This window comes from Ipomoea triloba, chromosome 13 (assembly GCF_003576645.1).
Source record: "Ipomoea triloba cultivar NCNSP0323 chromosome 13, ASM357664v1".
Lineage (NCBI taxonomy): Eukaryota > Viridiplantae > Streptophyta > Magnoliopsida > Solanales > Convolvulaceae > Ipomoea > Ipomoea triloba.
Window position 1 is genome coordinate 3,373,422 of NC_044928.1, and position 22,428 is coordinate 3,395,849.

Genomic DNA, 22,428 nt, shown 5'->3' on the forward strand with positions numbered 1-22,428 from the left:
AAAAAAAAAAAAAAAAAAAAAAAACCGGGAATAGGGGAGCTGAATTTGGTTTCCTATACTCATTCAAATTATTCAATCTTGGTTAGATGGCGCAAGGTGAATTTGTGCAAGGATAGAAGGACTTTCTCCAGCTTCTCCTTGGTGGCCTCATGGATCAAGTTGCCGTCGGCGTCGAACTTTGGAGGAGGCTGGAATGCCTGCACGAAAAACTCAGGTTTGTTGATGAAATGGAGGTCCAGGAAAACTCCGATTTGCCGTAGGTGAAACTGCCCTAATCCTCCTCCTAGGAATCCTCCGGCGCTCACGACTGCCGCCGTCTTGTCCGCCCACACGTTCGGCGGCCGAGACGCCCAATCAATCGCGTTTTTCAAAGGTGCTGATACAAATTAAAACAGCAGTACATAATTGTAGTGTTTTTAGTGTTAGGTTTACTTTCAATTCGCCGTTAATTTGATCTTTTAGAACGTACCAGCGACGGAGAAGTTGTTTTCCGGAGAAGCGAAGAGTGCGCTGTCTGCTCCGAGAATCTTCTGGCGGAATTCCTCTACCTCCGGTGGAAATTTTCCGTCTACCTCGAGATCGGTGTTCAGAATCGGTAAGGACGATATGTCCACGTACTCTATCTCCATCCCGTTGATTGATTCCTTGCAAATCTCCATCGCTATATACATATATATAATCATAATCAGAATATTGCTTAATGGAGTAGATCAGATATACTAATTCAATGAGTAATGGCAGCCAGGGGAAGATGAGAGCGTTAATTACCGGCGCGGATGAGACCGCGATTGTAAGAAGCTTTGCGGAGGGAACCGCAGAGGGCGACGACTTTGATAACCGGTGATTGAGCTGCCATTTTTTGCTGCTATGTTACGTTCAAATTCCCAGATGGTTTGAGGTGTTACGGCTAGCACGACGTATTTATATATGAAAAAAAGTGATGGAGGTTAGTATATGAAAATCAAAGTCAAGGGCTGCTGTAGCTTATTCCAACCTCGCTCATCCATGGCGGCTCTTCCGTCTTTTACCACGAATGTTGCACTCTGGTGAGCCCATTCTCGTTTTCATATGTACATACGAAGTATTATTTTGATTAGCTCTCTGCTCCCGTCCCCACGAGTCCACGACAATTGCTTAGTTGTTTGTTCATGGCGGCTGCGGCTATTTGTGCGTTACAATATAATGACCGCATGCATATTCATTCATGACGATTGCTTTACTATCTTTAACTGTTGCTTCATTGTTCATTCATGGAGTTATAATAATTCCTTCTTAAGATTACAAAGAGAGTGCATTAAATGTCGATCGTGATCTTTTTTTTTTCTTTTTTTTTATGTCGTGATCCTATGATTACAAGTTGTAATGTAAAAAATACAAACTTGTAATGTAAAAAATACAAACTCGTGATCTTATGATTACAAGTTTGTATTTTTAAGCATCTTAACTACTTCTTTCTTCATTTGAACCAATCCTTCTAGAGTAACTATAGATTTTCTTGTTACTCAAAAAAACAAATAAGTCTTATAAACTGTACTCATTCAAAATAGGTTTTTTTTTTTTTAAGATGACATGGAGGCCAAGCACAGTCATGAATCTTGCAGCAATTCCATCATTTTGAATAATATTAGCTATAGTACGGCTTGAGAGGCTGCTATAACCCTTCAAGAGCAGCTGTGTTTCAGGATTGAAATTATGTTGTTCACCAGTTGATGACAACAGATGACTGAAAAACATATGCTACTTGAGCGAATCACAAATCTTACATTATGAAAGAACACCAGTCAGATACAAAAACAGAAAGGGATCTAAAGTAAACTGATCTCATGAAGTTTGAAGAGAGATGTTCAAATGGCTATGAAATTCCATATCAGGACAAGATGAACACATTTTGGGGCTTACACAGCTACCAAGGAAAACTCGGTGAGATGTCAAATTACTTCCATAGCTTGCGCAATGACATGTTTTTCTCCGTGTCTTTCTTCATCACCTTCGCAACCGCCATCTCAAAATCTTCCTGCGTGACATGGACCCTCCTTTCTCTCAAAGCAAACATACCTGCTTCTGTGCAAACAGCCTGCAGACATGATAAATGTACATTATGGTATCAACCCGGAAAATTCAAATTAGCTTTACCTTCTTAGTTATCTATGCATTCTCCTATTATCATGTTGTTGCCCCTTCATTTTTTTGTTCTCCCTTCATTTGCTATCATGCATAGAGCGTAGGGGAATACATATGATGTCAAAGTGCTAAATGTAATATCATTATTGCATTCATCCAAATTATCCAACCAAATTTCATATCTCCCTCAAAGTACCACCTCAGTTAAGAAAACATAATTGAAGCATATGTAGTACTCCACCCAGGTAGAGGTCCCAACTCGCAAAGTTCAAGGTAACCCATGACATGTAAAGAACATGATACAAGAATGCACAGAGCATAGAAACCAAGAGACTAAGGAACAAAATGGCCCTTGTTTTCCATATTGGTGAAAAGTGGAGAAAATGTCCCAATTGTGGCCAAAAGATAGACAGCTCACCTTAAGCTCAGCCCCTGAAGCGCCATTCATCTTTTCTGCTATCTTTTTCAAGTCAATGCCACGCATCAAGTTCATTTTCCTTGAATGAATCTTCAGGATATCCCAGCGAGACTGGAAAAAGAATAGTCACATCAGTTGTAATGAACCAAATCAAATCATGAAGAAAGAGAAATAAGTAAACAATCGTAAAGCCAACCCGGGCAGCTCTGTTGGTTCCTAGGTGATAGAATGTGAGCAAGGGCAAGTAAACAATCATAAAATTTCATACCTCTTCATTGGGATTTGGAAATTCAATTTTCCTGTCAATTCTGCCTGGCCTAAGGAGAGCTTGATCCAGAATATCAATACGGTTGGTGGCCATTAATACCTGAAGAGTGTGTACATTGGTGTTAAAAACTGTATAATTTAAAATAAATAATTAAGCGTTCATCATATTCATGTTTAACTGAGCTCTCAAAACTCACCTTAATCTTGTTTGATGCCTCAAATCCATCCAGCTGGTTAAGAAGCTCCAACATTGTGCGCTGCACCTCACTATCACCATTGCCACTTCCTGATTCCATTCTAGCAGATCCAATGCTATCTATTTCATCCATAAATATAATAGATGGAGCATGCTCCCTGTCATACAACAAAAAAAGCCATAAAAAGTTCAAATGAAGTCATAATAAGCCAAACAAAAGGAGAGGAAAATATTTGTAAGAGAAGCAGGAAGATAAGCATACAAGATTTCTCTTGAAGCATACAAACCTAGGTATTAGTATCTTGATCAAACAATTGAGAATGGACTTCGCCTAGAATTAAAATTAATCAACAGGTTCTATATCACATTCTCTTTTAGTGCTAAATAGAGGGAAGTTTTGAAGTACCTAGGATAATGTAAAGTATTTTTCATAAATTTCTTTCAACCTGTTTTTTTACTCGGTAACTCAACAATTTAACAAGCTCAAATTCATCCAAACTATCTTATTTTTGACTGTGAAATAAGCATCTCAAGTTTTACCATCACATATAATAAAGCCTCTCATAAATGACCTATTGAAGCCAAAGTGAAGACTTAAGGAAATACATTATAGCAATCCTTACTTAAAAAGAAGAAATTAATAGCACTCTTTAATGTGGGACATATAAGAACTATTTTATTTTCATTGGTCAAAGTTCTCCTCATATGAATTCCCTTGTTTTGCCTCAATTTCAGGTTTCACCATCAAACCACAGCATAAGGAAGCTAACATCGCATACATAAGAGTTGTCAATCTAAGAGAAAAGAACAAACCTGGCCATAACAAAAAGTTCTCTCACCATACGAGAACCTTCCCCAATATATTTCTGCACTAGTTCAGAGCCAGAAACCCTAATGAAGGTACAATCAGTATGATGTGCAACTGCCCTTGCCAACAATGTTTTCCCTGTTCCTGGGGGTCCATAGAGCAATACTCCCTGTTTTTTTAATAGAAAAAGTTAGAGGTTTTGACCATCAGTGCAAGGATCCCATATCATGGAGACCAAGGGAAAGACTATTCACTATTACACACCTTTGGTTGAGCAATTCCAAGACTCTCGAACAACTCAGGATGTTTAATGGGAAGCTCAATAACCTGGCATTTACATGCAGATAATCAATTTGTAAAGTTAATAAAGAACAGAATAATGGAGTCATGTGACTGATGATGGAAAGTGGCAAAATTAATTGACACATAAACAATATGGAAAAAATACTAACCTCCTTAATCTCTTTGATTTGCTGATCAAGGCCACCAATCATATCATAAGTAGAGTCAGGAACCTTTTCAACTTTCATGAGGTTGACTAAAGGATCCACTTTGCTTGGTAAAATTAAGTGAAGAACATAGCTATCATTACGAAGGGCAACTCTGGTAGATGGAGTAATCTTTGTTATGTCAATGCTCTTATCAACATCAACCACATATTTCCCTTCAGGATGGACCTGAACACCAGAACAAGAAACAAACAAACTCAGATGATGTATTTAAAAATTTATAAACAAATAGCTTTTAAACACAAAAAGAACTAATAGCAATTAAAAACAACTTACTTTCACTAAAACTTTAGATTTCCCCATCACTTTGACAACTTCACCAACATAAGACCCAGGCTCCTGAAGCAACTGTAACTCTTCCTTCAGCATTCTTACTGATCAATAAAAACAACCAAAAGGAGAATAAAGCACATCAATTGCCTAATTCAAAACAAAATCTAGAAGAAAGTTCAAAACACAATAAAAAGAATATCAAACAAAGGAATAAAACCAGTAACATCTAGAAATTCTGTAAATTTTCAACTCAGTTTTTAACTGCATATAATATAAGCAATAAACATGTGCATGCGCTTCTACAGCACAACCCACAGCATCCAAAACATAGCACATGTCTAAAGTCCTAAAGATGTTAACTTGTTATCGGGTAAGTGATACTCTAACTGAAATTAAGCTTACTGCTTCATACCCAATACGGAGCATTATACAATTAAAGGGGAAAAACGTACATACAAACAAAAAGATCACAAATTTAAACAAATCTTCGAAGCTTTGAATCGATATGTCAATATGTCGTTGTTTATAATTATAAATTCTATAATTCTAGGGCTTTTTTGAACTGACCTTTTGAATTGAGCTCATTGCGCTGGGCTTCAAGCCGATTGAGATTGTGACTCTTTTGACGGACTTGAAGTTGGAGATCGTGGATGTGCTGCATATAGTATTGCCTCAAGCCTTCGCCTTGCTTCATCGGCTTCGCAGAACAGCTCTCCTCTCTCTCTGATTCGGGTCGGGTCTTCTCTACACCAGCTGTTGCCATTTCTTTTCCGATTCCTGGTTCTAGGTTTCCGGTGACAGTTCGACGGCGAATAACAAGAAGAAGAAGGAGAGAACTCTGATTAGGCGGTGGGTTGGAATTGAGATTGGATTCTACAGATTGTTCTTTTCTTGGAGGATTGGAAACCTATAATTTGGGAATTACACTAACCGCCTCAATGTTTGTTTTTATTCGATAATGTGCCCTTTATGTTTTACAGTTTGCAATTACACTAATACCCTTGCTTATTTAGGATCCGTTTAGTGTAGCGCCGGTAGCGGTTAGGTAGGTGACATTGAGATTTTTTTTTTTTTTTTTTTGATAAAAGGTGACATTGAGATTTAAGTAGTTGAATTACTTTTATTAAACCGTGTTCACTAGGTTCTTACTAGTTGATTTTATTTTTTTTTCAAAAAAAAATAATAAGGATAGCAATTTAACCCAATCTTAATGGAAGAAATTGGGTTAACCAAAATTCATTCAAATGATTATTTTTTTAAGTATTATTCTTGGCAAACGTCAATTACTTCGTCGTGTCATCTTTATTCTGTTTATTAAACGGTAGTGGTGATTAGCTGTCGACTACCCATTAGTCGTAAAACCATCAATAATTATTATTGTTATTATTATTATTATTAGATCTCATACACCTACTTAAATATTAAATATATAGAAAGATTTGATATAAATAAAATATGGAGTATTTTTTTATAAATATTTTCTTATAGAGTTAATTCAAATTTTGGTCCTAGATTTATAGGTGGTAGATTGGTAGTCAACTTTTAGTCCTTTTTTTATTAGCCACATTTGGTCATAGTATTATTATGGCATGACTATTTTTGGTCCTCTGTAAAAAAAATTATTGAAATGACGTTAAATATAATGTCATTTTTATTTTTTTTTTACAAAGTCAGTTGATCCGCTATATTTTTATTTTTACTTTTTTTTAAATCATATTTAAAGACCGAAATGCCCTTGTATTTATGGGAACTTAAACGATTTTATTGATAAATGACCAAAACTAGTCATGCCACAATAATACTAGGATTAAAGGGGGATATTTTGAAAAAACAAAAAAACAAAAAGACTAAAAGTGAAATGACACCTATAAATTTAGAACAAAAATTGGAATTAACTATTTTTTTCTTATACTCTTCTATCCCATTTTATCTGCCCTATTTATTATTCATTAGTGAAACTAACTCTTTCTTCTTTGTTTATTTTTTAGTATTTTTATTTATTTTTAAATTTGATTTTTTGTGTTTAATAATACTTTTAGTATAATTTTTAAGAGTAAATACCAGTGTAGGTCCTCCGACTTTGATGGCACTGCCACTTATAGTCCTCAACTTTTAAATTAATCACTTTTAGTCCTCAACTTTTAAATCAACCACTTTTAGTCCTCGTACTTTTTGTTTATAGCCACCTATGGTCCTTTCTTTACAATTGGACATCTAATGTCATTTTCTCAAGGGCAATTCAGTCATTTAGTCCAAAATTTAGTGTTAAATGTTGAATCAAAAGGTTGATCACAATTGTTTGGCAAAAAGAAATCCAATTCAAGTCAAAAAAAGGAGTACACCAAGATTAGAAATCAAATCCCAAACAAACTAGGAATAACACCAATACTGTTTTGGTTCTGATTAGTTGGCTATTTAAAGGACCTCTCACCATTACACCATTCACGAATTCCCTAGCTAATATTGTGAGGCATAAGAGAGTTTGAGAGGATTCTAAATTCCCCTAGAAAGTAGTACATGTGTTTAGGTTACAATAGATTAGATAGGAGAAGATCAATCTATTGTGTAATTTCTGGTCCCAAAACTATGTACTTTGAATATTAAGCTTTTAGTGGATTTAGGCAAATTCTCAAGACTGAGAAGTGCCTCGCAGAATAGGGTTTTTCCCAAACTGCGTTATCAAGTCTCTTGTGTTACAACTATTGTTTTAACATCTCTGTGTGCTGCGCATTACATTTTTCAATTGGTATCAGAGCCAAACTACTTAAGTTATTAGCAGGATCCTAATGGAGTTTCCCAGAGAAGGACTATCAAATAACAAGCCACCAGCCCTAAGTGGTACAAACTATTCTTATTGGAAAGCTAGAATGAAAATTTACATATTAGCACAAGGAGAAAGAGTATGGAGGGCTGTTGAAAACGAATGGAAACATCCCCTTGATGACAATAACAAAGCAAAAGGTCGTGCTGATTGGAGCGAAGAAGAACTCAAAGAGTTCGACTATAATTCAAAAGCTATGAATGCCATCTACGGAGCCGTGAGTGAAGAAACATTCAAACTAATCGCTGCCACAAATGTAGCAAAAACAGCATGGGATATATTGTGTGATCATCATGAAGGAAATTCAACAGTCAAACAATCAAAACTACAAATGGTCCAAACTCAGTTTGAAAATCTGAAGATGGAGGAAGAAGAAGATATCACACAATTTAATGGAAGAATACTAGAAATTGCTGGGGAAGCCTATAACTTAGGGGAACCCATTCCTGAAAACAGGTTAGTAAAAAAGGTATTGCGATCATTACTAGAAAGATTTATGATGAAAGTAACAGCTATTCAAGAAAACAAAGATCTCAATACCTGCAAGTTAAGTGATCTAATGGGAAACCTTAAAACATATGAGCTTGAGATGCTGCAAAACAAAAAGCCTAATGGCAAAGGAATAGCCCTTCAATCAAAACAAGACACCAACTCAGATGAAGATACTGAAAAAATGGAAGAATCCATTGCTTTGTTGACAAAAAACTTCAACAGAGTTCTCAAGAAATTTAACAAATTCAGAAATAAGAACAAGAGTTTCTCAAATAATCAAGGGAGTCCATCATTTGCACAAAACCAATCCGTCAATTCCAAGAAGAAAAGGAGTCCAAACCTTGATGGAATACAGTGCTATGAGTGCAAGGGATATGGACATATTCAGTCAGAATGTCCAAATTACCTAAGGAGGAAGAACAAAACATATGTAACAACCTTGAGTGATGACTCAGATAGTGAAGAAGAAAACAACACAAATTTTGTGGCCTTTTTCACAAATCATGAAGGCGATGATGAATCAAAGGAGGACATGCAAGATCTATTAAACTCGTATACACAGCTGCACGCCAAGTGGGAAGAAATCATCAAAGTAAACTTAAATCTCATGCAAGAAAATCACTTCCTTAAAAGTGAAAAGGAAAATGAAATACTTCTTCACAAAGAAACCCAAGAAAAGTTAATGAAATCACTAAAAGAGGAAGACAAGTTGCTACAGGAAATAAGAAGACTAACTGAAAATGCAGAACAATCAAACTTAGCAACAAGGAAAGATTCTGCAGTCGAAAACAGAGAAGTGTTACAACATCACTTTCAACACCGTAGAAGAATCAGATGTTACTACTGTCACAGATTGGGACACATCAAGGCACACTGCTACAAAAGACAAAATGATCTCCATAACAGAATCTGGGCAAAGCAAGAACAAAAACCAGCCCAAAGAGTCTGGGTCAGAAAAAATCAAACACCAGTCACAGCCTATACTTCAAAAATCAGCAAAGAAACAAGTGTTTGGTACTTCGACAGTGGATGTTCAAGACACATGACCGGAAACCCAAACAATCTAGAGGACATCCATTACAAAAGTGAAGGACATGTAACCTTTGGAGATGGAGAAAGGGGGCAAATCATTGCTAGCGGAACACTAAATGTCCATGGTCTCCCCAGATTATCAAGAGTCTTCCTGGTACAAGGCTTAAAAGCAAACCTTATCAGTATAAGTCAGCTGTGTGAAGATGAACTAAGGGTAGAATTCTCAAAAGAAAATTGCAAAGTGTACAACCAAGGACATGAATGCGTCATGATGGGAAAAAGGTCCTCGGATAAATGCTACACATGGGATAGCCATTTAACCTGCAACCAAGTCACTATCAATCAAACACTTCTGTGGCATCAACGTATGGGGCATATAAATTTTCATGATATGAAAAAGGGTCTAAAAAGGGGAGCATACCGAGGTGTTCCAAAACTGGACATTGATGAAAATAGAAAATGTGATGCATGTCTTGAAAACAAAATGACAAGAAGTAGCCACAAAAGAACACCAGGAATTCACACTTCAAGAATTATGGAACTTCTCCATATGGACCTCTTTGGACCCACTCAAACAGAAAGCATAGGAGGAAAACGGTATGTTCATGTAACCGTTGATGATTTCTCACGATATACATGGGTAAACTTCCTCAGAGACAAATCAGAAACATTCAACGCCTTCAAAATCCTCATCAACAAAATACAAAATGAAAAGGATCAAAAGGTGGGAAAAATCATCCGGTTAAGAAGTGATCATGGAAGAGAATTTGAAAACTCACAGTTCAAAACATATTGTGACGAGAATGGAATCCATCACGAATTCTCGGCTCCCAAAACACCGCAACAAAATGGGGTAGTTGAGCGGAAAAATCGGACCATACAAGAAATGGCAAGGGTCCTACTAAATCACAAAAGAATATCACCAAAGTTTTGGGCAAAGGCTGTAAACACCGCATGTTACTTGATAAATCGAGTATACATACGGAAAGAAACAAACATGACACCCTACCAAATTTGGAAAGGTAGGACACCAAATCTAAAACACACACATGTATTTGGTAGCAACTGCTACATACTAAGAGACAGAGAATCCTTAGGAAAATTCGACATCAAAGGTGACCAAGGAATCTTCCTAGGATACTCATCAAACAGTCGGGCCTTTCGTGTGTTTAATCTCAGGACAAACAGTGTGATGGAATCCATAAATGTAACCATCAGCGATGAATATTCAGAAGAAAACACTGATAATGATGATTACTCAGAAATTGTTGAAACAACAGTTCCACCATCAATGAATACCCCTTCAAAAAAAAACAGAAACAGAGACCAAATCAGAAGATGAGGATGAAGAAACTAAAAAACAGCCTCTCATACCAAAATCAAAAACTCAGAAAAATCACCCCCTCGAAAATATCATTGGAGATCTAGAAGATGGAATAAGGACTGGAGGGAAAAAGAGAGACTACCTCAAGATATCTGAAGGAGATCTTTGCTATACATCAAAAATCGAACCAAAGAACACCAATGAAGCATTGTTAGATGAATTTTGGATAGAAGCCATGCAGGAGGAATTACAACAGTTTGAAAGAAATAGGGTATGGGAATTAGTCACCAAACCACAAGATGTCAACATCATCGGAACAAAATGGGTCTATAAAAACAAAACAGATGAACAAGGAAACATAGTAAGGAACAAAGCCAGACTAGTAGCCCAAGGCTACACACAAGTCGAAGGAACAGACTTTGAAGAAACTTTTGCACCAGTAGCTAGAATTGAGTCCATACGGCTTCTAATAGCCGTAGCATGCATCCTAAAAATAAAACTGTATCAAATGGATGTAAAAACCGCATTTCTGAATGGGTACCTAAAAGAAGAAGTCTATGTAGCCCAACCAAAAGGTTTTGAAGATCCATATCATCCTGAATATGTCTACAAGCTCAAGAAGGCACTATATGGTTTAAAACAAGCTCCACGAGCTTGGTATGAGCGATTAACCCAATTCTTGCTGAATAAAGGTTACCAAAGAGGGAGTGTAGACAAGACACTATTTGTAAAAACTCATAAGAAAGATATCATGATTGCACAAATCTACGTTGACGATATAGTTTTTGGATCAACACAAAGCTGCTACAAGAACCAATTCATTACAGATATGGAAGGAGAATTTGAGATGAGTATGGTTGGTGAACTAAGCTACTTTCTGGGGTTACAGGTTAAGCAATTAGAAAATGGAATCTTTGTCTCACAAAGCAAATATGCAAGAAATCTTGTCAAAAGATTCGGATTGAATGAAAGCAAAGTTGTTAGAACACCTGTTCCAACAACAGAGAGGATCTCTAAAGATCTAGAAGGGAAGAAGGTGGAACAGACTTTGTATCGAAGCATGATAGGGGGCCTACTCTATTTAACAACGAGCAGACCAGATTTAAGTTTTGGGGTAGGGATATATGCCAGATATCAAGCCAATCCCATGGAAACACATCTAAAAGCTGTAAAAAGAGTCATCAAATATGTAAAAGGGACCATTGATCTAGGTATATGGTATTCTTTTGACACAAACCAACACCTATCTGCATACTGCGATGCAGACTGGGCGGGAAATATGGATGATAGAAAAAGCACATCAGGAGGATGCTTCCTACTTGGAACAAATTTGGTGTCTTGGTTAAGCAAAAAACAGAGCTCAATATCCCTATCAACAGCAGAGGCTGAATATATCGCTGCCAGAAGTTGTTGTACACAACTATTGTGGATGAAACAAATGTTAGAAGATTATGGGATCCACCAATCAACAATGACCATATACTGTGATAACAAAAGTGCAATATACATCTCCAAAAATCCTGTTCAGCATTCACGAACCAAGCACATTGACATCAGACACCACTTCATAAGGGAACTAGTTGAAGATGAAATCGTATCTCTCACACATATCAGTACTGACAAACAATTGGCAGATATCTTTACGAAAGCACTAGATGGAAACAGATTCTCAAAGTTGAGATCCGAAATTGGCTTATGCCAAATATAGTTCAAAAAAAAGAGAAAAGAAAAGAAAAGAAAAGAGCTGGAATAGTGAGGAAAAAGAAGGAGAAACTGAAGAAATATCCGACTATGTGGGTCCAAGAACACGTGAAAAAAAACAGTCAAGAAGAAAATCAAGGAGAAGAAAGGCAAGAAGAAGAAAAGACTCCAGAAGGAAATTTTTGAGCAAAAAAAGGGGGAGAAACAAATTCAATTCTGACTCTTTTGTTGATCTACTGAAGATCTGTTTATGATGAAATCTGATGCTGATGAATCTACTCACTAATTGGTACTACTATAATCATTTCCTCTGTCTCTCAAAAAATACCATACTGACCTGAAGTCNCCAAAATCAAAAACTCAGAAAAATCACCCCCTCGAAAATATCATTGGAGATCTAGAAGATGGAATAAGGACTGGAGGGAAAAAGAGAGACTACCTCAAGATATCTGAAGGAGATCTTTGCTATACATCAAAAATCGAACCAAAGAACACCAATGAAGCATTGTTAGATGAATTTTGGATAGAAGCCATGCAGGAGGAATTACAACAGTTTGAAAGAAATAGGGTATGGGAATTAGTCACCAAACCACAAGATGTCAACATCATCGGAACAAAATGGGTCTATAAAAACAAAACAGATGAACAAGGAAACATAGTAAGGAACAAAGCCAGACTAGTAGCCCAAGGCTACACACAAGTCGAAGGAACAGACTTTGAAGAAACTTTTGCACCAGTAGCTAGAATTGAGTCCATACGGCTTCTAATAGCCGTAGCATGCATCCTAAAAATAAAACTGTATCAAATGGATGTAAAAACCGCATTTCTGAATGGGTACCTAAAAGAAGAAGTCTATGTAGCCCAACCAAAAGGTTTTGAAGATCCATATCATCCTGAATATGTCTACAAGCTCAAGAAGGCACTATATGGTTTAAAACAAGCTCCACGAGCTTGGTATGAGCGATTAACCCAATTCTTGCTGAATAAAGGTTACCAAAGAGGGAGTGTAGACAAGACACTATTTGTAAAAACTCATAAGAAAGATATCATGATTGCACAAATCTACGTTGACGATATAGTTTTTGGATCAACACAAAGCTGCTACAAGAACCAATTCATTACAGATATGGAAGGAGAATTTGAGATGAGTATGGTTGGTGAACTAAGCTACTTTCTGGGGTTACAGGTTAAGCAATTAGAAAATGGAATCTTTGTCTCACAAAGCAAATATGCAAGAAATCTTGTCAAAAGATTCGGATTGAATGAAAGCAAAGTTGTTAGAACACCTGTTCCAACAACAGAGAGGATCTCTAAAGATCTAGAAGGGAAGAAGGTGGAACAGACTTTGTATCGAAGCATGATAGGGGGCCTACTCTATTTAACAACGAGCAGACCAGATTTAAGTTTTGGGGTAGGGATATATGCCAGATATCAAGCCAATCCCATGGAAACACATCTAAAAGCTGTAAAAAGAGTCATCAAATATGTAAAAGGGACCATTGATCTAGGTATATGGTATTCTTTTGACACAAACCAACACCTATCTGCATACTGCGATGCAGACTGGGCGGGAAATATGGATGATAGAAAAAGCACATCAGGAGGATGCTTCCTACTTGGAACAAATTTGGTGTCTTGGTTAAGCAAAAAACAGAGCTCAATATCCCTATCAACAGCAGAGGCTGAATATATCGCTGCCAGAAGTTGTTGTACACAACTATTGTGGATGAAACAAATGTTAGAAGATTATGGGATCCACCAATCAACAATGACCATATACTGTGATAACAAAAGTGCAATATACATCTCCAAAAATCCTGTTCAGCATTCACGAACCAAGCACATTGACATCAGACACCACTTCATAAGGGAACTAGTTGAAGATGAAATCGTATCTCTCACACATATCAGTACTGACAAACAATTGGCAGATATCTTTACGAAAGCACTAGATGGAAACAGATTCTCAAAGTTGAGATCCGAAATTGGCTTATGCCAAATATAGTTCAAAAAAAAGAGAAAAGAAAAGAAAAGAAAAGAGCTGGAATAGTGAGGAAAAAGAAGGAGAAACTGAAGAAATATCCGACTATGTGGGTCCAAGAACACGTGAAAAAAAACAGTCAAGAAGAAAATCAAGGAGAAGAAAGGCAAGAAGAAGAAAAGACTCCAGAAGGAAATTTTTGAGCAAAAAAAGGGGGAGAAACAAATTCAATTCTGACTCTTTTGTTGATCTACTGAAGATCTGTTTATGATGAAATCTGATGCTGATGAATCTACTCACTAATTGGTACTACTATAATCATTTCCTCTTGAATCTACTCACTAATTGGTACTACTATAATCATTTCCTCTGTCTCTCAAAAAATACCATACTGACCTGAAGTCACTTCCTCTGTCTCTCAAAAAATACCATACTGACCTGAAGTCACAAACTCTGTCTCTCAAAAAATACCATACTGACCTGAAGTCACAAAGACTCAAACAGAAGATTCACCATACTGACCTGAAGTCACAAAGACTCAAACAGAAGATTCAAGACCAAAAGAGGAAATACAGGAGAATCAACTAAGGGGGAGAAATCAAGGTTTTTGCCAAAAATTTGACAAAGGGGGAGAGTGTTGAATCAAAAGGTTGATCACAATTGTTTGGCAAAAAGAAATCCAATTCAAGTCAAAAAAAGGAGTACACCAAGATTAGAAATCAAATCCCAAACAAACTAGGAATAACACCAATACTGTTTTGGTTCTGATTAGTTGGCTATTTAAAGGACCTCTCACCATTACACCATTCACGAATTCCCTAGCTAATATTGTGAGGCATAAAAGAGTTTGAGAGGATTCTAAATTCCCCTAGAAAGTAGTACATGTGTTTAGGTTACAATAGATTAGATAGGAGAAGATCAATCTATTGTGTAATTTCTGGTCCCAAAACTATGTACTTTGAATATTAAGCTTTTAGTGGATTTAGGCAAATTCTCAAGACTGAGAAGTGCCTCGCAGAATAGGGTTTTCCCAAACTGCGTTATCAAGTCTCTTGTGTTACAACTATTGTTTTAACATCTCTGTGTGCTGCGCATTACATTTTTCAATAAAAAATGAGAGCGGAGAATAGAGTTTCTTCAATTATTCTGATGAGGAAACATACTACTTAATACATTAATTATAAAATGACTAAATTGCCCTTGAAAAAATGACATTAGATGTCCAATTGTAAAGAAATGACCATAGGTGGCTAGAAACAAAAAGTAAGAGGACTAAAAGTGGTTGATTTAAAAGTTGAGGACTAAAAATGGCGGTGTCATCAAAGTCGGGGGACTAAAAGNAATACCATACTGACCTGAAGTCACAAAGACTCAAACAGAAGATTCAAGACCAAAAGAGGAAATACAGGAGAATCAACTAAGGGGGAGAAATCAAGGTTTTTGCCAAAAATTTGACAAAGGGGGAGAGTGTTGAATCAAAAGGTTGATCACAATTGTTTGGCAAAAAGAAATCCAATTCAAGTCAAAAAAAGGAGTACACCAAGATTAGAAATCAAATCCCAAACAAACTAGGAATAACACCAATACTGTTTTGGTTCTGATTAGTTGGCTATTTAAAGGACCTCTCACCATTACACCATTCACGAATTCCCTAGCTAATATTGTGAGGCATAAAAGAGTTTGAGAGGATTCTAAATTCCCCTAGAAAGTAGTACATGTGTTTAGGTTACAATAGATTAGATAGGAGAAGATCAATCTATTGTGTAATTTCTGGTCCCAAAACTATGTACTTTGAATATTAAGCTTTTAGTGGATTTAGGCAAATTCTCAAGACTGAGAAGTGCCTCGCAGAATAGGGTTTTCCCAAACTGCGTTATCAAGTCTCTTGTGTTACAACTATTGTTTTAACATCTCTGTGTGCTGCGCATTACATTTTTCAATAAAAAATGAGAGCGGAGAATAGAGTTTCTTCAATTATTCTGATGAGGAAACATACTACTTAATACATTAATTATAAAATGACTAAATTGCCCTTGAAAAAATGACATTAGATGTCCAATTGTAAAGAAATGACCATAGGTGGCTAGAAACAAAAAGTAAGAGGACTAAAAGTGGTTGATTTAAAAGTTGAGGACTAAAAATGGCGGTGTCATCAAAGTCGGGGGACTAAAAGTGGTTGATTTAAAAGTTGAGGACTAAAAGTGGCAGAGTCATCAAAGTCGGAGGACTAAAAGGGGTTGATTTAAAAGTTGGGGACTAAAAGTGACGGTGTCATCAAAGTCGAAGGACTAAAAGGAGTTGATTTAAAAGTTGAGGACTAAAAGTGGCGGTGCCATCAAAATTGGAGGACCTCCACTAGCATTTACTATAATTTTTAAACATATAAATTTTGGAAATGAATACTAAACTTAATATTATGAAAAATTGGATTAAAAAAGGCAGGAGTATATTTTAACGGATAGCGTCATGCAATCATGCAACTTTTGTTTGTTGAGTCGACGTGGCAAATTATAGTCCGGTAAAAATGTAATTACATGTAAAGAAAAGGGTGTTATTGTCCTTACGCCTTCTGAGTAATCTCTCTCATATTTTCCATGCGACAAGTCTCGATGACACATTTTTTTCCTTTCTTGCGTCGATCTTCGGCTCTTCGAGTCTTCCCGCACTGCTTATTTAGTGAGGCTCAGCTCAATCCAAGCAACTCCTCCCTGTTCTCGCCATTTCCATCTCTCCAATCCCAGAAATTTCCGGGGAAAAATGTCGGGAAAAGGCGCCAAGGGTCTGATTATGGGCAAAACATCCGCCGCTGCGGCCAACAAAGACAAGGATAAGGATAAGAAGAAACCCATCTCCCGCTCCTCTCGTGCCGGTCTCCAGGTAATTATTATTATATCTCATCCGTTTCATTGTTTTTCTCTTGGAAAACGAGACTTCTTTCTGTTGATTCTTTAAATTTTACAGCTTCAATTTGGGATTAGCTGAAATCCATTTGTTCCTGCTATCAGCTTAAATGTGTAATTTTGTTTTGTTTTCTGGAACAATTTGGCGGTTTAAAACTGTTGGGTCTTTAAAGTTTTAGCTTAAAGTTGGGATTTTGATGAGCCCCTGTTGGTTTTTGTTTTATGACGTGAGCTTTGCCCTTTTGAAGCGGTAGTTTTGAGTTCTGTAATGGTTAGTATTGGTTGTTAGGCTAATGCAAGTGAGAATTTCTGGGCATGCACTATCATAAAGGTCTGCTTGATATTGGATATTGGATAATGTTTATTGCTAGTTATCCAAAAATAAAAGTAAATAAAATTAGTTCTTAGCTGCTTCCAAGAGTAATTAGGGGGTTGTGGTTTTGTCAAGACATGAATAGGAAATTAGAATGTCTAGGCTTCTAACTAGCAAAGTTAAAATTGTTTCAAAGCCTTAATGTGTTGCCTATTAAGGGAAATGGTATTGCTATCGTTTGATATACACTTTGTTTTCTTGCTATAGGCATAGGAAGAGTGTTGTAAGATGTGAACAACATATTGAATACTTGTTTTGCGGATTAGAGGACATTATGTAATATATTGGGCTAATTGCTATGGAGTAGTAAAATTTGAGTTCGTCAACTTCAGGCAAAAACATCCTAGTCCCACAGCCTACATTAACATTAAGGATTGCAAGAGATCCCTGATGTTATGATTTAAAGAAGGAATTTGAAGGATCCAAGGGACAAATATCAATTCCTGCAAGGTGAGTAGGTGCTTCTATCCCTTTGTCATTGGCCCTCTTTACTACCTAGATTCTTTTTCATCAAATGTATCTAGCAAATTGGCTGGCCGCCTGGCCTGGCTCACTTAAGTTTTTCCTCTTTCCCTTGGGCCATAACATACTGTATCTCATTTGTGAATTGAGCTTGATCTGCTGTAGTTTTGCTAAGTTCTTGCTATTTACCTGTGTAACTTTTATTAAAAAAATTAATGACTTCTAGAGGGATAGTAAGGGGCACTCAAAACCTTTATGCAATGCCTGCAACTTATATCTATAGCATTGCTGCTAATCTAAGATTGGACCAAGGTCACTCATATGGGCTATAATGCACATGGGCCAAACCATACTAAATGATTGAATCCAATTAATTAGTTAGTCTAACCGGTCTTATAAACGATATTTTTCTCTTATATTTTCAATGTGGGACTCTTAACAGAATGTATTACATGATGTAATGTTTTGTTCTGATTGTGCAATGTTTGTAATGTTTTAAGTTCCCGGTTGGACGTATTCATCGGTTGCTGAAAGAGCGGACAACAGCAAACGGAAGGGTGGGTGCAACGGCAGCTGTATACTCTGCAGCTATTTTGGAGTATCTAACTGCTGAAGTGTTAGAGCTGGCTGGGAATGCGAGCAAGGACCTGAAGGTGAAGCGTATCACTCCAAGACATTTGCAGCTTGCGATTCGAGGTGATGAAGAACTAGATACCCTGATCAAAGGAACGATAGCTGGAGGGGGAGTGATCCCGCACATCCACAAGTCGCTCATCAACAAGTCTTCCAAGGAATGATGATGTTGCTGTTCAACTCCATCGTCGGTCTCGGTTGTTACATTCATTGGAGACTAGGGTTACTTTCCTGCAAATTAAACCATGTGCATTTGGTTTAATTTGGTGGAGAAAACATAGATATAGAATTGTGTATGGGGTTTGTTGCCAAATTCTATCTAGGCCCTTGTTAGCTATTCTCATTGTATTTGCCAAATTGCATCTAGGCTCAGTTATTCTGGACATGGGTTATCTGTTAATGATTCTAATGAAGATTAGATGTGATGTTACTTAATTATTGGGTCTTTTCACCTGTAATTTTCTTTTAGGGTTTGGTTAGAAACCCCAAAAATGTTTTTTTTTTTTAATGACTCATTTTTTGAAATTTGAAAAGAATTTTTATCTTTTGGTGTTTGATTAAAAATAAAAATTTGTCTTTTCTGTTTGATGGGAAGTTAGAAATTCTTTTTGGGTTCACATTTGTAAATTGAATAGGAAGTTATTAAAAACATACAGCGTATTTCTTATTAACTATTAATTCTCCATCTATACAATAATTTTTTTTTAAAGTAAAACAGAAATAAAATTGGGGTCCGTCTGGAAATTGAAAAATATTTTTTTTAAAAATGATTTTAAAAATTACTCATTTTCTGAAAAATATTTTAATTTTTTAGTGTTTGATTGGTTGAATGCCAAAATATGTGTTTTTTTTTTTGGTTTGGTTGAAAGTTAAAAATTACATTTTTAATGTTTGGTTCATTTTATTAATAATAATAATAATAATAATAATAATAATAATAATATTATTATTATTATTATTATTATATGTGGTGGTGGCTAGATGGTATGATAGTGATGATGGTGGCATTGGGATGGTAATAATAATAATCTAGAAACTAACTTTAAAATATAGATTGAAGAAATGGAAAATAAATAATGGTTTGTACAAAAGCCTGAGATGGATTTAAAAAATGTTTCATTTAATCAGATATTTTTTTGTAAGTTTTATTTTCTTAGAATTATTAAATACTAAAAAAAATGACCTTTACAAGTTTTTTGGATTTCTAAACTGAGAAATTTTGAATGCCTTTTGCAATAACCAATTCTGATGCTCGAACAAGCTAATCACTTATATAGAGTTAATTCTACAAGAAGCCTTTTGACTTTGGTAGCAATTTCAAATGATTTAATCTCAAACTATTATTTTTGTTATTTAACATTCTAAATTATTATTTTTTTGGACACTTTTAGTCATTTTCATAACTTTTTATATTTTTAGAAAATGCATTTTTGTCTTTTCATATTTTTCTTTTGTTATTTTTTTTTTTAGTTTTAACCGATTTAATTTATTTAGAACTGATGGATTTAATTAACCCGTTAAATGAATGATAATACGAAAGAGTAAAAAATAATAAGCAAAATGAATGTGATAAGGTCACGGGGACCAAGTATTGTATTAGATCGTAGTCAATAAGCTATTACAAGACGATGTAATGCTATTACAAGTGTAGTTTATGACAAAGAATATAGAACATGTCTTAATGAGACAATTACACTCCTATTTATACCCTCCAAAACTCATAACCACCCCCTAAGATGGGGGAACGGTTACAGATCCGATTTGACCGTGCCCGCGTTGCGACCGAGCCGTGGCCCTAACCACCCGAGGCCTTGGGCTGATGCCTCCCAGCCGAGGCCTTTGGCCGAGACCTCCCAGCCGAGGCCTCTTAGCCGAGGCCTTGGGCTGAGGTGCAAAATGAGTTAGCCCGGGTCAAGCACGGGGCTCAACCTCACGTGCATTTGATCTTGAATGAGTCACTAATTACTAATTTTAGTTGAATATTGTGATCGTTTATGATTTGCGCTGAAGATCATGCATTAAATTTAGTCTTTTCAATAATTATTGCATATTTTTGTGGCTTACCGTGCATATTTTTGCCTTCCAGTGCATATTATTATACCTTCCAGAGCGCATTGTTATAGATCACGTATGTGTCAATTTTTTTAAAGGAAGATCGAGTTGATCTATGGCTAAGATTTTACCGCACGTTTCACCTGTGGCATTCATCGCACTAGAACCTAAGCATATATATATATATATATATATATATATATATATATATATATATATATATATATATATTAATGAGCATTTGATCTTGAATAAATAACTAATTACTAATTTTAGTTTAATATTGTGATGTTTATGATTTGTGTTGAAGGTAATGTATTAAATTTAGTCTTTTCAATAATTATTACATATTTTTTTTGCCTCACAGTATACATTTTCTGCCTTCTAGAGTCATTCAAGCACATATTGTTATGTCTTCGAACCAGGGTACACTGTTGTGGCTTCAGTATGTTTTAAGATCATATAGTAGGTATTATATATATATATATATATATATATATATATATATATATATATATATATTAAAGAGCATTTGATCTTGAATAAATCACTAATTACTAATTTTAGTTGAATATTGTGATCATTTATGATTTGTGTTTTTTTTTTTTCCTTTGCCTTCTAGTGATCCTCTTTATGCTTTCAAGTGCTCAATTTATTGCCTACAAGTGTATGCGTGTCTTACTATTGTGTAAAAATTTTAAAAAAAAAATACTTAGCATTCAAGTAAATTTTTTTTTAAACTTTAGTGCAGATTTTTTGTCTTCAAGTGCACATTTTTCTGCCTTCAAGTACACATTTTTATGCCTTCAAGTGCACAATTCTAGGCAGTATTTGTTATATATTGTGCATTCTTTTAAATAACATATAACTAAATTTCTAATGAGATTTGTAAGATTTACAAACGATTTGTATGGGTAATTGGTTTAATAATACTTAAGTTGAATAACCTCATCACTTTTTGGTACCATAAAAATTACACATCTATTTGCCTTTGAGTGCAAATTTTTTGCCTTCAAGTGCACATTTTTGTACCTTCAAGTGCATGATTTGAGCTTTCAAGTGCATATTTCGTATAAGATTTATTTTAAGAGAGTCATTGTTCATTGTTCACCGCATTTTTTCACCGGAAGCCCTCTGCGTACCTGATCCTAAACCTATATAGGGGCGCACTCAGGTGAGAACGGACACCCAGGAGAGAAATAAGAACCACTCATAGCCATCCATGTGTCCATATCAACGAATCATATGTAATTTTAAAAAAAAAACGACGCAGTGACATTTTCATAAATAACTCAAACTTGCACTTGTAATACATTTTACTTGCACTTAGGTGCACTATAATAAACTGTTACATGCACTTTTAACACAATTTACTTGCACTTTGATGTTCAATTATTTACGAAAATGCAACCATATTTTTTGATCTGTTAGATTTGGACACATACGTCGTGCGTTCTGATTTCTCTCTTGGGCTAGCCGTTTTCACCTGAACACGATTATATATATAGATCAATGAGAACAATTCAACCTTAGGTGAGAATTGCGAACAAATTTGATATGTCCATCTTATGAAGATCAAAGGCAAAAGATTAATAGAAAAGGTGAAAAAATATGGTGACATTTTTCTAATATTTTGTAATTAGGATCGTACATTTGGAAATGCTTAATAGTGTATTCGCCGATATGCATGAGTCATGACACATAGGAGGAAGGTTATGAGAATTAGGTATGTAGTGCCTTCCCTGCACTCAAACCATTTCTAAATGCACAATCAAACATTTCTAATTGCAATGTCAAACATTTCTAAATGCACAATTTTAATTATAGAAAATTATAAAAATGTCACCGTGTTTTATTCTCTTTCATTGATTCTAGTCTTTAATTATCCTAGATGGTTGAATCAAATTTGTCCATAATTCTCATCTAAAAGATTATTTTCATGTGAACCTGATCCTATATATAATTAGAAATTAAACATAATATCTCTTTCATTGATTCTAGTCTTTAATTATCCCCGCCTCGTCACCTCTCTGTCGCTCACATTCTTGTCTCCGCCTCTCCACTC

General features: G+C 35.7%; 3 protein-coding genes across 3 annotated transcripts; 1 reads left to right on the forward strand and 2 right to left on the reverse strand.

Annotated features, from left to right (window-relative positions):
* Positions 1 to 44: 44 nt before the first annotated feature.
* Positions 45 to 993, reverse strand: LOC116002209 (NAD(P)H:quinone oxidoreductase-like). Its single transcript, XM_031242282.1, has 3 exons — positions 769 to 993; positions 470 to 661; positions 45 to 376 (listed from the first exon to the last, which is right to left on the reverse strand). Exons 1-3 carry the CDS (start codon positions 854 to 856, stop codon positions 69 to 71), a joined length of 588 nt encoding a protein of 195 aa, XP_031098142.1. The 5' UTR covers positions 857 to 993; the 3' UTR covers positions 45 to 68.
* Positions 994 to 1,741: 748 nt separating this feature from the next.
* LOC116002208 (26S proteasome regulatory subunit 8 homolog A) lies at positions 1,742 to 5,505 on the reverse strand. Its single transcript, XM_031242281.1, has 9 exons — positions 5,160 to 5,505; positions 4,596 to 4,693; positions 4,263 to 4,487; positions 4,075 to 4,137; positions 3,816 to 3,979; positions 3,004 to 3,160; positions 2,808 to 2,906; positions 2,540 to 2,650; positions 1,742 to 2,074 (listed from the first exon to the last, which is right to left on the reverse strand). Exons 1-9 carry the CDS (start codon positions 5,353 to 5,355, stop codon positions 1,934 to 1,936), a joined length of 1,254 nt encoding a protein of 417 aa, XP_031098141.1. The 5' UTR covers positions 5,356 to 5,505; the 3' UTR covers positions 1,742 to 1,933.
* Positions 5,506 to 16,574: 11,069 nt separating this feature from the next.
* On the forward strand, positions 16,575 to 18,746 carry LOC116001593 (probable histone H2A variant 3). Its single transcript, XM_031241478.1, has 2 exons — positions 16,575 to 16,820; positions 18,179 to 18,746. Exons 1-2 carry the CDS (start codon positions 16,701 to 16,703, stop codon positions 18,473 to 18,475), a joined length of 417 nt encoding a protein of 138 aa, XP_031097338.1. The 5' UTR covers positions 16,575 to 16,700; the 3' UTR covers positions 18,476 to 18,746.
* Positions 18,747 to 22,428: the final 3,682 nt, after the last annotated feature.

Excerpts from the sequence above, each read along its gene's own strand:
- LOC116002209 (XM_031242282.1), bottom strand. The coding sequence starts at position 856 with ATGGCAGCTCAATCACCGGTTATCAAAGTCGTCGCCCTCTGCGGTTCC. Across the intron at positions 662-768 it reads TCGCGGTCTCATCCGCGCCG|CGATGGAGATTTGCAAGGAA; the intron begins GTAATTAACGCT and ends ATATGTATATAG. Across the intron at positions 377-469 it reads AAACAACTTCTCCGTCGCTG|CACCTTTGAAAAACGCGATT; the intron begins GTACGTTCTAAA and ends AATTTGTATCAG.
- LOC116002208 (XM_031242281.1), bottom strand. The coding sequence starts at position 5,355 with ATGGCAACAGCTGGTGTAGAGAAGACCCGACCCGAATCAGAGAGAGAG. Across the intron at positions 3,980-4,074 it reads TTGGAATTGCTCAACCAAAG|GGAGTATTGCTCTATGGACC; the intron begins GTGTGTAATAGT and ends TTAAAAAAACAG. Across the intron at positions 2,651-2,807 it reads TTCCAAATCCCAATGAAGAG|TCTCGCTGGGATATCCTGAA; the intron begins GTATGAAATTTT and ends TTCTTTTTCCAG.
- LOC116001593 (XM_031241478.1), top strand. The coding sequence starts at position 16,701 with ATGTCGGGAAAAGGCGCCAAGGGTCTGATTATGGGCAAAACATCCGCC. Across the intron at positions 16,821-18,178 it reads CCTCTCGTGCCGGTCTCCAG|TTCCCGGTTGGACGTATTCA; the intron begins GTAATTATTATT and ends TAATGTTTTAAG.